The sequence below is a fragment of the Pelodiscus sinensis genome, chromosome 21, assembly GCF_049634645.1.
Source record: "Pelodiscus sinensis isolate JC-2024 chromosome 21, ASM4963464v1, whole genome shotgun sequence".
NCBI classification, from domain to species: domain Eukaryota; kingdom Metazoa; phylum Chordata; order Testudines; family Trionychidae; genus Pelodiscus; species Pelodiscus sinensis.
This window is the reverse complement of record NC_134731.1, coordinates 15,349,576-15,365,177: the sequence shown is the minus strand read 5'-3', so window position 1 is coordinate 15,365,177 and position 15,602 is coordinate 15,349,576. Positions and strand designations below refer to the sequence as shown.

The window sequence follows — 15,602 nt, the reverse complement described above, 5'->3', positions numbered from 1 at the left end:
TCCTGACGCCCAAGGCGAGGCTCCTCAGCGGGTGCCCGCCGGCAACCACAAAGCAATGCCACTGAAGCCAGTGGAGGAGCCGGCCCCGGCAGCACACGAATGCAGCCAAAGTCTCAGTGAGGGAGGGCTGCTTGGAGACAGAGGCCCAGGGAACAGAGGGCTGGGATGATCTCTACTCCCCTTTGGCGTCTGGAGCCTTATTTTGCTTCCCAGGGTGCAAAGCCCCCCCACGGGCCAGGGACCCTGCTGTGCTGCTGGATGTGCCTGCTGTGTCCTTCCACCAGCTTTGAGATGCTCACCCCCACTGAAACCTGGGTGTCCCCGGAGCTGTGCCCGGCCGTGCTTTCCAGCCCAGCTGGCATGTGGCTGCTGAAGTTTCTGCCCCTCCCTCTCTCCTCCCAGTGCTGCAGTTCTTCCTCACTGTCCTGATTTCCTGAGCCTAATGAGGCATTAATATTCAGTGAACCTACGGGATCTATTCCTGTCCCGGCCTGACCTGCTTTCCAGGCTGATCGATGAGGTGTGCGTGCCAGCTGCGCTCGCTGGGCCATTTAGCATTTCACAGATAAATCACCATCAAACTGGGGCAGAACCCAGAGCTGACAGGATCTTCCTGGAGCTGGGATGGGGAGGGAGCGGGGGGACCAAAATCAGAACCTGAGAATCAGGGAATCTGCAGCATCAGTTGTGCCTGAATGATTTGAGAATGGAACCCCGCCTTTCTCATCCCATTACACCCCCCCCCTGCACGCATACACGCACACGCAATGGGACTCCTGTAAAGACAGAATCTTGCCTAGGATGAGTCATAAGAGCATAAGAACGGCCGTACTGGGTCAGACCAAAGGTCCATCTAGCCCAGTGTCCTGTCTGCCCACAGTGGCCAATGCCAGACGCCACAGGGGGAGTGAACAAAACAGGAATCCTCACATGATCCCTCTCCTGTCATCCATTTTCAGCCTCTGACAAACAGAGGCTAGGGACACCCTTCCTACCCACCTTGGCTAATAGCCATTGATGGACCTCACCTCCATGAATTTATCTAGTTCTTTTTTGAACCCTGTTCAAGTTCTGCTCTTCACAACATCCTCCGGCAAGGAGTTCCACAGGTTGACTATGTGCTGCGTGAAGAAAAACTTCCTTTTGTTTGTTTTCAACCTGCTACTTACTAATTTCATTTGATGCCCCCTAGTTCTTATGTTATGGGGCCAAGTCAATAGCTTTTCCTTATTCACTTTTTCAACACCAGTCATGATTTTATAGACCTCCTTCATATCCCCCCTTAGACACCTCTTTTCTAAGTTGAAAAGTCCAAGTCTTTTTAATCTCTCTTCATATGGGACCTGTTCCAAACCCTTAATCATTTTTGTTGCCCTTTTCTGAACCTTTTCCAATGCCAATATATCTTTTTTGAGATGAGGTGACAACATCTGTACACTGTGTTCAAGATGTAGGCGTACTATAGTTTTATCGAAAAGCAATAAGATATTCTCTGTCTTGTTCTCTATCCCTTTTTTAATGATTCATAACATTCTGTTTGCTTTTTTGACTGCCGCTGTGCATTGAGTGGATGCTTTCAGAGAACTATCCACAATGACTCCAAGATCTCTCTCTTGAGTAGTTGTAGCTAAATTAGTCCCCATGATATTGTATGTATAGTTGGGATTATTTTTTCCAATGTGCATTATCAACATTAAATTTCATCTGCCATTTTGTTGCCCAATCACTTAGTGAAGACCAAAGCAGACTGAAGAATTTCAAAAAGATCTTGCAAAACTATCTTGAGCAGTTTGGTATCATCTGTAAATTTTTCCACCTCACTGTTTACCCCTTTTTCCAGTTCATTTATGAATATGTTGAATAGGACTAGCGCAGTACGGACCCTTGGGGGACCCCAATAATCTTACCTTTCTCCATTCTGAAAAATTAACCATTTATTTCTATCCTTTGTTTCCTGTCTTTTAACCAGTTATCAGTCCATGAAAGGTCCTTCCCCTTTATTCCATGACAACTTACTTTATTTAAGAGCCTTTGGTGAGGGACCTTGTCAAAGGCTTTCTGGAAATCTAAGTACACTATATCCACTGGATCCCCTTTGTGCTCATGTTTGTTGACCTCCTCAAAGAACTCCAATAGATTAGTAAGACATGATTTCTCTTTACAGAAACCATGTTGACTTTTCCCCCAACAAATTATGTTCATTTGTGTGTCTGACAATTTTATTCTTTACTATAGTTTCAACTAATTTGCTCGGTTTTGACTTTAGACTTACCGGTCTGTAATTGCAAGGATCAACACTAGAGCCCTTTTTAAATATTGGCGTCACATTAGCTATCTTCCAGTCATTAGGTACAGAAGCTGATTTAAAGGATAGGTTACAAACCACAGTTAATAGTTCAGCAATTTCATATCTAAATTCTTTCAGAACTCTTGGGTGAATGCCATCTGGTCCCGATGACTTGTTACTATTAAGTTTATCAATTTGTTCCCAAACCTCCTCTAATGACACCTCAATCTGGGACAGTTCCTCAGATTTGTCACCTAAAAAGAATGGCTCAAGTTTGGGAATCTCCCCAATATCCTCAGCCGTGAAGATCAAAGTAAAGAATTCATTTAGCTTCTCCGCAATGACTTTATCATCTTTGAGTGTTCCTTTGGCATCTCAACTGTCCAGGAGCCCCACCGGTTGTTTAGCAGGCTTCTGATGTACTTAAAAACATTTTGTTATTACTTCTTGAGTTTTTGGGTAGATGTTCTTCAAACTCCTTTTTAGTTTTTCTTATTATATTTTTACACTTGATTTGACAAAGTTCATGCTGCTTTCTAGTTTCCTCACTAGGATTTAACTTTTAAATGATGCCTTTTTATCTGTCACTGCTTCTTTTATTTGGTTGCTAAGCTATGGTGGCACTCTTTGCTTCTTTTGCTGTGTTTTTAAATTTGGGGTACGCATTTAGGTTGGTCCTCTTTGAAAAGTTTCTGTGCAGCTTGCAGGGATTTTACTTTTGTCGCTGAATCTTTTACTTTCTGTTTAACTAACTCCCTCACACGTGTGCACACACACATGCCCGCACACACACAATGGGACTTATCCTAGGCCAGATTCTGACTTCAGAGGGGTCACTCCCCATGTGGAGCAGTGTAACTGAAGTCAGTGTGTTTACATGCCTGGGGGCAGCCAGTGGAGTTACTTTGCATTTACGCCAGAGGTGATGTGAAAGTGCGTGGGGGAACTCTGGATTTATGCTGCCCTAACTCTCATGACACCAAATTCAGTGCAGTGCACAGCAAGAGGGGGCCAAGAGACCAAGTGTAATCGATTTACACTAAGGATGTTAAATAGTAAGTAATTTACTAGTCGACTAGTTGATGGAATTTTCCATCGATTACTCGACTAGTCAATAGGTACTTCTGCATTCCTCCTTTGAAATGTACAAGAGACCCTGCTGGGGCTCTTGTACATTTCAAAGGAGGAATGCAGAACTCCACATGCAGTTTGGGGCCAGCGGAATGCAATTTGCGTAGCTTTTTCCGATAAAACCTGATAGTGTAGGCCTAGCCTCAAGGGGGGTGGGAAGCTGGCAGGACAAGAGAATGCAGAGACCAGGCTTGGGGAAGGTGGGAATTCACCCCCGTGCAGTCCCCATTCCTGCCCAGCCGAGTGCCCCTTCCATACTCACATCTGGCGCCCGTGCTGGTCCTCCCTGGTGAGCACCCCTTCCTTCTCCATGAGCATTTGCCGGAAGGTCCCCACTTTCTGCCGGATCTCCTCTTCGGCATACCTGTGGCAGAGAGAGAGCGGAGGAGTGAGGGACGCTGTCACCCCGAGGTTGCGCTGGGACACTCCTGCTCCGCTGGCAACACCCCCTCTGTGCTTCCTGCACTCCCCTTCCCCCCCCCCCCCCCACTCTGCTTTCCAGGCTCACAGCTCCCCGTGTCTGGAGCCACCTCTCTGTGCCAGGCCTCGCCAGATGGAAAATCTCCATTACACCTCCCCCAATTGCAGGGTCCTGCTATACCCTTCCTCCGCTGTCCCCCACTCCCAGCAGTTTCAAGGGGGGCACATGGCCAAAATTAGGACTTCAGGGCTGGGATCCTGTTAATGTAAAGGGGCCGGATCCTGAGCATAAACTCCCCACTCAGGGGGCATTCAAGGGTGTGCAGGGAGTGTGACAGGGCATGGCTGGAGCAGGCTTGCTCTGGAGACCCTGGGCTGGGGGGGAGCGCTCTCTCTAGGGGAAGTTAGAGCAGTCCTGAGGCTGCCCAGCTCTCTCCGGGGACCCTTAGCTGGCTCCAGGATGCAGCCTGTAAGAGAGACACCAAAGGGAGCGTTTCCATGCTGTCTGTCACAGGTGCTTCAGCTCAGCTGCTGCCTCAGTTTCCCCTCTGGTTGGCTCTGTGACCTGTCCAGGAAGGAGTCACTGCCAGGCCCAACACAGAGACATCAACCACAGCCCCCAGTTCCCACACGCCTCTGCATCTCAGTCAGCTCCCCAGGCATCCCCTGCCTCTTGCAGTGCTGAAAGGACAACACAACCTCCAGGCCTGCTGCACAAGCCATCTCCTTCCTCCTGCCCCCCAAGTCCTATAGGCCTCCCCTGACTCCTTCCCAGCTGGGCTCTGATAACCAAACCAGGCTAGCTGGCCGGCCCCCAACCCTTCAAGAGCACCCACCTGGATATGCATCCTAACAGATTTGCCCTCCCCTCCCACCTAGATCCCATCACAAAAAGAGAACAGGGCCTCTGAATCCCCTCAGCATCCGAAATAATCTCAGCTTTAGAAAACCGACCCCCCCACCCCAAGCTTGGAGCCTTGCCATTGGCCATCCGTCCTCGTGCCCCCCTCACTTCGCCCCACCCCGTCTAAACTTGCCAGAGTCTAGCCCTGAGAGGAACGCTGGCTGAGGGGTTTTCCACACCAGGCGCTCATCGCCTCATCCCGCAGGCGGGCAGCAGGCAGGGCACCAGGGCTGGCCCTACCATGAGGCGAACTGAGGCGGCCGCATCAGGTGCCAGACTGTGTGTTGGGGGGTGTCATTAGGACCCAGAGTGTAGAAAATTGTGTCTGCTGCTAGTGCATAGGTAGGTAGCAGAGTGGTACCATGGGAGGAGCAGAACAGGAAGAAGGCAGAAGTGAGACCTTTAAGAACATAAGAACATAAGAACGGCCAGACTGGGTCAGACCAAAGGTCCATCCAGCCCAGAGTCCTGTCTGCCAACAGTGGCCAGTGCCAGGTGTCCCAGAGGGAGTGAATCTAACAGGTAATGATCAAGCGATCTCTCTCCTGCCATCCATCTCCACCCTCTGACAAACAGAGGCTGGGGACACCATTCCTTGGCTAACAGCCATTTATGGACTTAACTGTCATGAATTTATCTAGTTCTCTATTAAACCATGTTCTAGTCCTAGCCTTCACCACCTCCTCAGGCAAGGAGTTCCACAGATTGGCTATGTGCTGTGTGAAGAAGAACTTCCTTTTATTTGTTTTAAACCTGCTGCCCACTAGTTTCATTTGGTGCCCCCTAGTTCTTATATTATGGGAACAAGTAAATAACTTTTCCTTATTCACTTTCTCCATACCAGTCATGATTTTATAGACCTCTCTCATATCCCCCCTTAGTCTCCTCTTTTCCAAGCTGAAAAGTCCCAATCTCTTTTAATCTCTCCTCATATGGGACCCGTTCCAAACCCCTCATCATTTTAGTTGCCCTTCTCTGAACCTTTTCTAATGCCAATATATCTTTTTTGAGATGAGGAGACCACATCTGTATGCGGTATTCAAGATGTGGGCATACCATGGATTTATATAAGGGCAATAAGGGTACGTCTACACTACAGCACTACTTCGAACTAACTTAGTTCGAATTAGTTAATTCGAACTAAGCTAATTCGAACTAACGCGTCTAGAACTAAAAACTAGTTCGAATTAGCGTTTTGCTAATTCAAACTAGCAAGTCCACATTGAGTGGACTCTGAACAGGGCTTAAGGATGGCCGGAAGCAGTGCCGGCAGGGCATAAGAGGAGGACTTAGAGCATGGAGATGCTGTCTCAGGCTAGCCGAGGGCTGCGCTTAAAGGGTCCCGACCCCCACCCCGGACACACAGTTCTAAGGGGTGCCCCGCTTGCAAAGAAGTTCTGGCTTGGAGTGCCCGGACTACCCACACTGGGCACATCACACCACTCGGTCATCAGCCCGGCTGCACTTGCCGCAGGCTGCCATCTGGGGAGAGGGGGCAATCGGGGGGCTGCAGGAGAGCTTCCACCCCCAGAAGCCCGCAGAGCCAGCCCAGTCCTCCCCATCGGGGGCTCGTACCCCATTCCTCCCTCACCTCCTTCCACTTACCCTTCCCTAGCCCCCCTTCTTATTGATGTACAAAATAAAGATAACGTTTCTTCCAACATTGACTCTGTCTTTATTGAACAAAACTGGGAGAGACTGGGAAAAGGAGGTGGGAGAGGGGAAGAGAAAGGCTGGGAGAGGGGAGGGCAACTAACATGATCAGGGGTTGGGAACAGGTCCCATATGAAGAGAGGCTACAGAGACTGGGACTTTTCAGCTTAGAAAAGAGGAGATGGAGCGGGGACAGAATAGAGGTCTCTAAAAGCAGGGGTTGGGTGGAGAGGGTGCATTCAGAAAAGTTCTTCCTGAGTTCCCATAAAGAAGGACTAGAGGACACCAAAGGAAAGGAATGGGTAGCAGGCTTCAAACTAGTAAGAGAAAAGTGTTCTTCACAAAGCAAATAGTTAAACTGTGGAACTCCTTGCTGCAGGAGGCTGTGAAGGCTACAACTAGAACAGAGTTGAAAGGGAAGTGAGATCAAGTCATGGAGGTTGGGTCCATGGAGTAGTCTTAGCCAGGGGGTAGGAGTGGTGTCCCTGCCCAAAGTTTGTGGAAGGCTGGAGAGGGATGGCACGAGACAAATGGCTTGGTCACTGTCTTCGGTCCATCCCCTCCAGGGTCCCTAGGGTTGGCCGCTGTCGGCAGACAGGCTACTGGGCTAGATGGACCTTTGGTCTGACCCAGGACGGCCATTGTAAGCTCAGGGCTCAGGGTCGGGGGTCTCAGTGGACCTCCTTGATTTTCATGCACACCTGCTCCTGGGTGGCCAGGCTGGCAGCTCTCCTGCCCTAGACGGCCACTTTCCTGTGCCTAGTGCGGAGATCGTGGACGAGGTCCACGATGTCCACACTAGCCCAGGCAGGTGCCTGCCTCTTGCGGTCCAGGGCAAGCTCCCGGGAGCCGCCAGCCTGGTCCCGGGAAGAGGGGGTGGGCTGGGGGACATCCGGTGGGTGGCTCGAGCCGTGCCAAGTGCAGGGTCTGCTGGCTGGGTGCTGGCAGGCTTGCACCTGGCACGGGCACCGTAGCCAGCCCGTGCCCCTTTAAGGGGTCTGGGGCCGGGAAGGGGGCATAGAGTTTCCCTGGTGTTGGCCAGAGTGGCCACCAGGGAAACCTGGGGAGGGCTAGCCTCCCACTAGTTCGAATTAAGGGGCTACACACCCCTTAATTCGAACTAGCTAGTTCGAACTAGGCTTAATCTTTGTAAAATGAGGTTTTCCTAGTTCGAACTAAGCGCTCCGCTAGTTCGATTCAAATTCGAACTAGCGGAGCGCTAGTGTAGCGCCTATTAAAGTTAGTTCGAACTAACGTCCGTTAGTTCGAACTAACTTTGTAGTGTAGACATACCCTAAGATATTCGCCATCTTATTCTCTAACCCTTTTTTAATGATTCCTAACATCCTGTTTGCTTTTTTGACTGCTACTGCACACTGCGGGGATGTCTTCCGAGAACTACCCACAATGACTCCAAGATCTCTTTCCTGATTAGTTGTCGCTAACTTAGCCCCCATCATACTGTATGTATAGTTGGGGTTATTTTTTCCAATGTGCATTACTTTACATTTATCCACATTAAATTTCATTTGCCGACCTTTCGAAGTTTTGCCCCGAGCGAGGGGGCATGGGGGCATCATTTGAGCTCCCCACCTCAGGTGCTAAGATGTTGTGGGCCGGCCCTGCAGGGCACCTTGCTGCAAACAGTTCCATGGCCCAGCAAACAGGCCGGGCCATGGACCAACCCCCGGGGTGGAGGGGGGAGCAGACAGGACGGAGTTTGAGTAACACCAATCACAGCATTTAGCCATGGGGGAGCGATGGCCAATGGCAGAGGGCTCTCTACTCCAGCAGAAAGAGGCATGGCTGGATGCTGGAGCCAGACACATCCCGAGGAGGAATAAGGGGTCACTCTTAACAGGGAGGGCACCTAGCAACAGGCACAGCCTGCCCAGCAAGGTGGCGGATTCCCAGCCCCTCAGAGTCTGTCCCTCAGGGCCGGGTGGCTTTCTAGACACCATTAGTGCTCAAGCCAAAGTGCCCTGGTCGGACAGAGCAATCAATGGGCTGGGGTTTCCAGGGGCCTGGGGTTTCCAGGGGCCAGGCTGGACAATCATGATCCCTTTCAGCTGGCATGGCGGAGAACCCCCGACTCTCGCCCCAAAGGCTCTGCAGCCCCTTTGTAAAGAGCTCTGAGAGCCGGGGGGGGGAAAGCTAGGGTAGCACATACAGGCCCCAATCGAGGACAGGGCCTCCTCAGTGCAAGGCTTGGAAGAGACGGTCCCTGCCCCCACCAGCCTGCAATCCAAGGATCTGTCTTCACTGTAGCCAACACAGGCTCTTAGGCCAGTGCTGCCCTGACCCATCCACTCACAAATCCCTCCCACCTGAAGATGGTAGGGCTCTCGACCCGGGCCTGCCTCAGTTTCCCCTTACGTTGGCCCTGTAGCATTTCCAGGAAGGAGTCCCTGAAACTCTCCCCCAGTTGCTATGAACAGGCCCTCTGGAGTCCTAGCAACACACTCGGTACCAGAGAGACACCAGAACTCGAGTGGGGCTTTGTGGGGCGATGCCTCATGCCAGCTGAACCCCCCAAATCAACCCTTGGTAAAAGGGGAAGCAGAGGGGCCAGGAGGTGCCAAGGTCACCTTGGTGGGGATGAAGCCACAGCCCGGTGCACCTAAGACCCTCTAAAGCCGTGGGGGGAGGGGGACCTTTTTTGGGTCAGGGGCTGAGAAGCAGAAAGACACTCCCCACGTCCCCCTCACACAACAGTGCTGAGGGGGGCGCAGCCTAGTGGATTTGTGAGCTCCAGCCCCGTGGTGGGGCAGCAGGGGGGCTGGAGTGCCAGCATGGGGTCCCCAATGCTGCGGGGAGCCCTGAGCCTGGGGGGTCAGATCCAGGCAAGTGCGGAGCCACATCTAGCCCCTAGGCCTTAGGTCCCCCGCCCTAGAGGACAATCAGGCTGGTCTTAGAAAGACAGTTGCAACTGCCCAGAGAGGTTCAGGAAGTTTCTCTTTACGCCTGGACTTAGCCCCTTTCCCCAGTGACACTGAAGAGGGAGGCTCCGTTCCCAGGCCCTTTGGGGTCCGAGCATGGACTGTTTTATCCCTCGCTCGGCATCACCACTGGCAGGCACAGGCCGGGCTGTGCTCCATAAGCAGCAGGAACTCCCCGCTTGTGTATTCCCCTCTCGGAGAGCAGCCACTCTCCCACTTGCTCTGTGCACCTCGCGGTGCAGGGGCAGCGCCACTATCACTATTATACACGGAGGCCGAGTGGCACGGGGTACGCACTCATCCCAGGGCGCCTCCGGCTGGTCACTTTGGGAATGAGCTCCTCAGCCCTGGAGCGCCCCCTTTCAGCTGGGGTCATGCCTGCTGGTACCATCCTAGGACAGTGGCCCCGCACTCTGGGGTTCTCCCCTCCCAGGGAACCCCCTACACCCACCTTTTGCCTCAGTGACCCATTGTCGGTCATCATCTAGCCCGTGGGTTCCAAACCTGGGGGGCATGAAGAAATTCCAGGGGGGCACGAGGCGACCAAACCCCTCCCCTTAAGTTTTTCTGATATTTTTGTTTTTCGGTCCCGGTCAGTACCTTTTTTTTTTTCTCAAGTTTTGCTGCTATTGGAGGGGGAGGGAGGAAGGAAGCGTGAGGGTAACCCTAAGCAAGTCACCTCTCTGGGCCCCCATTTTCCCTCCCACCCCTTGTGTGTCTGTCTAGGCAGCCTGAGCTCTCTGGGGTAGGGGCTGTCTCATGCTCAGTGCATACACAGCACTTAGCACGCTAGGGCCCTGACCTCGGCTGCAGCCTGTACGTGCTATTGTCAAACAGAGAATTAGGACAATGGTCTCTAGACACCCAATGTTGTGCCCTGTCCATTGGACCATACCGCTCCGGGAGGAGTGCACGCTGCTCCGTGGCACACAGCCGATGGGACCTTTCAGAAGGAAGGAGGAGATGGTGGACGGCTTCCTCCCTACGGGCTCTGCCTGCTTGGAGAGATGCACAGCAAGCAGAGAACAGCAGCCCCATCTCCCCCCTCTCACAGGCCTGCCCTGCAAGCCAAGAGCTATCGACCATCTGGCAAAGGCAGCAGGGAGCCCGCCGGAGTCACAGCTGGAGCAATGGCCTCTGCCCACCGAGAGGCCGTAACTCAGGATTAACAGTTCGTGCGAGCTAGAAGATGAGAAAGAATCACCCCATAAATACCGGAGCCAGCAGCCTGGAGCAGCCTCTCCATCCATGGCCAAAGAAAACATGGCCAGGGTTTAATCGCTCAGGCCAAGTGACAGGGATAAAGCGGCCCGGTCCCTGGAGAGCTTGCCCTCCCTTTGTCCTCCCCCATTCATCCTGACAACCCGCAAGGCCCGTATTTTTCTTGAGGGGCCTTGGCGTGCTAACACCAGGCCTGGCTTAGCGCTGTTCCTGTCTGGCCTCGGCGTGCCGCTGGCTTCTCTCTGGCAGCTTTTACCTCAGACCCTGAAGGCCAGAGGCCTGCTCACATCTGCCTTCAGGGCACCGCACTGTAAAGGTACAAGGACAGCACAGGCCCCAGGAGAGGAAGGGCAGCCCCATAGTTAAGGGACTTGCAAGAGTCTGCGCTCTGCCACAGGCTCCCTGAGTGACCTTGGGCAAGTCACTTGGTCTCTCTGAACCTCAGTTTCCCCTCTGTACGATGGCACTGCCCTGCCTGCCTGGGGTGATAAGAAGACAGATATGCATGAGGGGCTCAGACCACAGGGTGAGGGGGTCACACAAGCACCATGGATACAAGGGCGTCAGGTCCCCACTTGGCAACCCACCCGGAGAGGGGCCTATCCCAGGAATATCTGGGTCTGAAGCTAGTTTCTGTGAGGGGCATGTGGCTGCCGAGAGCAATGCTCCTCCTTCCTCGTGGATGTCGGGACTTTGAACTGCTTCAGCGTCAGGCTTGAGCAGTTGTTAGCGTTAGGTCTAGTAACGTGCTGTTAGACCTGTTGCCATCTCGTAAGGCCTAAAGCCTAAGGCAAGAGTCAGGAACCTTTCTTGGATCGAAGGCCACTGACCCACAGAAAAATCAGTCCAGGGCCACAAACAAGTGAGAAGAAAAAACAAAAAACAAACAGAACCCCTCACCGATGTGGCCCCCCTGCATTCCCCTCACATGCCAGAGCCTACGGGCCCCAGCCTAGTAGATTTTGCACACTCCAGCCCCATAGTGCGGCAGTGGGGGGCTGGAGCACCAGCAGGGGCCCCCCAGTGCTGGGGGTGGGGAGCCCTGAGGCTCAGGGGCCGGATCCAGGATGTGGGGGGGGGGCTGCATCCGGCCTCCTGGCCTGAGGTTCCCCTCCCCTGGCCTAAGGCCTTTGTCTGCAGACAGACTGAAGACACCCCCACATTCCATCTAAATTGCATTCCAATGGCCTCAGTCATACCAGGCCGTTAAGACCCTGTCCTAAGGAAAACTTAGTTTGACGGCATCTCCTCGGGCAAGAAACTATCAAGAGTTGGGTTGGTGAAATCCTCATTCCTTTATTGTTCTTTCATTATGGCCCCTAGTTCCCTATTGTTTGTCTGTATGAGCTGTCTGGCTTTTAATTGTTCCTGTCTGCTATATCATTCATTTTGATGATGATACATATCAGTTTTGCTAGGTGTAAATCAATTAAGGTGGCGGGGTCCAATTGGTTAGAGGATTCTCTTACAGCTTGTTAGGACTGATTAGTAAAATGTTAGTTAATCGGTGAAGGTGGAGCCAAGCAGAACTCAGGTTTTACTCTGTAAAATGGGGCCCCAAAAGGAAGCTCTTTGGAAAGCAACTCCAGGGCACAGCTCCAAGATCAGAGCTGCCAGACCTCACCCCTGTGCCCATCACAGTGTGCAGAAACTGGAGACCCCAGACGGACCCGATCCTGACAGGCCATGCAGAAAAGCGCATCTGTCTTATGGGGCATGATGACATTAGACGCTTTGCATGGGCTTTCTGGCATGTGTGATTGTTTCTAAATAGAGGAGACGTAGGATATTACAGTGTAAGGCTCTTTTGCTGGTAAAAAACCCTGCAAACCGGCAGAGTGTAAGGTTACGCCAGTGCCCCAGGAAGAGCTGAGGGTGGAGGCCCCCAGAGCGAATGGATACCAGTGAATTTTGGGCAGGTAACAGCATGTGTCAGAACTCAGCTTCCCCTGCCGTACTGAAGGGGGAGTAAAACCACTGCTTTCCATGCATGCCCACAAGGTCCTGTGTGACAGGGCTGCAGGCAGGCGACACGGTCAGATCCTGCCATGCCCGGCACTGAAACCACCACGTCCCTTGCGCCTGTAGCTCAGGGCCATGACAGGACACAACCCACGGGAGGGGCAGGCTGTGGCAGCCCCTCGCTGGATGCAGGCAGCAAAGTGCAGCCGCAGGCCACGTTCGTATGTTGTCAATGCCCCACTTGCCCGATGTGGGGGGCAGGGAGACGGTCTCCAGGGTGGAGCCCTCCCCTAGGCAGAGGCAGCACAAACAGAACTCACGATGTCGGGCCTACAGAAACAGACAGGGGGAGGGGGTTAGTCAGAGCGACCAGATGGATGTGGCACCCGTCACCATGGTGACTGGGCACTCCTGGTGCTTTGGTGGAGATGCTCCAGACCCCAGTAGGAGACGCTAAGTGCCCAGCCCCCTGTACCGAAGAGCAGGAGCTAGGTGGCCAAGGCACCCCAGAGGGGGAACTGAGGCAAGGAGAAATTGTGTGACCTGTCACTGGCACCGCTGGGGTCAGATCCCCCGCACTCCAAGGCTAGCTTGTGGCCTAGGGACTGGATGGATTTGGCCTGGCACTGGGGCCTGAGCAAGGAAGTTCTTCCCGTTGGGCTCTGTGAGGGAATCCTCCATTCAGAAAGGGCCCGGGGACCTTCTGCGTGGAGAGTGGTCCTCAATCTCAAATCCCACCCCGAGGATGGTTTGTGCTTGAGAGGGAGGCAGGCGCTCCCCTGACCAAAGCCTCCACCACTGCTTGGTTTGTCACCTCCTCCTGCATGGAGTTGAGGCCCACGTGTGCCATCTCCGATCTAGGTCCCCTTGAAGCCGCCTCGCTTGTTTCTTTTACACCCCCGTCTCCTCGACCATTCTCGGGCCAGGGACAAATGGAAACGCAATTTCTCCCTCTCAGCCACGGATGCCAGTTTATGCCCTAATAAATAAGACTCTAAGGTGCCACGGGACTCCTCTCTGTTCTAGCTCTCCACAGGGCGAGCTTAACGTGGGTCTGTGAGTAGGGCGTAGCCCGTGCGTTCTGGAGCCAGCACCATCCGGCCACATCTCAGCGAGAGAAGCCGGAGCTCTGGGGACATTGAGCAGGACGGGAACCAGCTTTTCCGTCTTGCCGGAAATTCTGTGATTTGGAAACTCCTTCTGTTCCAATGGAACGAACACGATGGTTTTACCCTTCCCCTGCCCCAAATTTTCCTCATGAAACAAAATTGTGAAACAAACCGCAGATGAATTGTTTCATTTTGATCAACTGGGAAACACTTTGCGTTGCTTTTCACGTTAAAACACACACACACACACGCTAGGGTGGAGAACTTTGAAAACAAGACCAATTCGAAGCAAAAACCAAAGGAAAAAAGATTCAAAACATTCTGGTCCAAAAATGTCAACACCCTGGCTGAAATCTCCCCGCCTCTGCTGAATCCTCCCTCCCAAAAACCCAACCCAAAAAAAAGTCGGGGGAGGGGGAAAGAGTCAGGGGAAGGGGGAGTTATTGAGGGGGAAAAAAGGGTTGGGGGAAAGTTATTGAACCAAAAAAAAAAAAAAAAAAAAAAAAAAAAGGTCTCCTGCCCCTTTAAAGGTGGACATTTTAAATTCTGTTGTTCTCCACAGCACACCTCCGACTGCCTCACGGCACACTGGTGTGCCACAGAACAGTTTAAGAAACACTGTTCTACCCCCTTTCGTGGAACATTCTGTGCTAGGGGACTGATTAGCACTGAATTAACAGCCCTGGATGCTGGAGTTTTTACTATATCCCTGGACCAAAGCCATCTGCACATTTAGTCCATGGCAGACATGGGGGTGGATTCAGGAGCGAGGCTGCTGTTTGGTGTAAGCTGGAGTTAAAAGGTTTAAGGGACTTAATTCACTTCTCCTGCGCACGCGGGTGGATTTCAGCCACTGCCTAAGAACATGGCTGACCTGCGCTGAATGAACAAGCCTGAACCTGCCTTGGCCACAGCCGTGAAGCCAAGAATCTGGAGCTCTCCGGTGGGAGGCCACAAAAAAGCCAGGACCCAATGTGCAAAGCAAGCAGGGTCTGGAGCAAGATCAGAGAAAATCAGAGAGAAAACCCCTCGGAGGTTCATTGCGTGACTGATTTTTGTAAACAACTTTTTTTTTTTTGCCCTGTCGGGCTGGCCTCAGCATCATGTGATTTCGCCCTGGTATTCTTAACATTCCTGGACTGTTTTCTCCGGGACAGATCCTGCATACTGCCGAGCGCTTGCTCTGTCAGCTCAGCGCCGTCCCTGGATTTGGCCCTAAATGTGGAAGCGCTGGTAATTAGGAAATGAATTATTCTGATTCATCTAACTTCAAATACCGCACGGCTGTGGAGAGGTGGGTGCTGACTGAGGCAGGCAGTCAGTCAGCAGGGCTTTGAAGAGGAGAGCGGAGGTGCAAATGGGAGAGACCCAGGGCAGTCTTAACACCGAGCAGAAATGTCTGAAGACAGCTGGATCCAGTGGATTATTTGAAGCGTAGTGGTCAGAACACAGGACTGGATGACTGGAGGGGGGGGGGTGTCTAATCCTAAACCCAGTCGTGCTTCGGGGGTTGTGTTTACACGGGGTAGTTGTGTGGATGCTTTTGTAACAACGGCTTCCTGTGCATTAGTGTAAAGCTGCTCCCAATCCACATAAGCAAAGCAGCTGGCCTCAGATGATCCAGAGGCCTGTACCAGTTTAACGACATCCGTTTCCATTCACAGCTTAGGTTAAACGGGTGCAACTTTCGGATAGGCACACAGCCAAATGGATTTGAATTCAAATTTAAACCAATACAAGTCAGTCTGCGCGGCCTTTTGCGCCAATTTAACAAAACTAGTACAAAAAAAATCACCCTATAGACCAGGGCTACTCAACACATGGCCCGCGGTGCGGTTTGGGCTTACGTGGGGCTCAACACACGGCCCACAGGTGGGATCCTTTGAACGTGGCCTCCACTGACAACGCCCTCCACAACGGCGAGGCGGCTCCCAGGCGGGGTGAGCACTGAAAGACGCAAGCGGACGGGCTGGCTG

The 15,602-nt window shown here is 52.6% G+C and overlaps 1 protein-coding gene across 1 annotated transcript in view; it reads right to left on the bottom strand.

Annotated features, from left to right (window-relative positions):
• The window catches only part of LOC102452366 (uncharacterized), an 87,797-nt gene that overhangs the window by 53,770 nt on the left and 18,425 nt on the right, over positions 1 to 15,602 (bottom strand). The window contains exon 2 of the mRNA XM_075904953.1: positions 3,681 to 3,782. Coding sequence (XP_075761068.1) covers positions 3,681 to 3,782 — 102 coding nt within the window. The remainder of the gene's footprint in view (positions 1 to 3,680; positions 3,783 to 15,602) is intronic.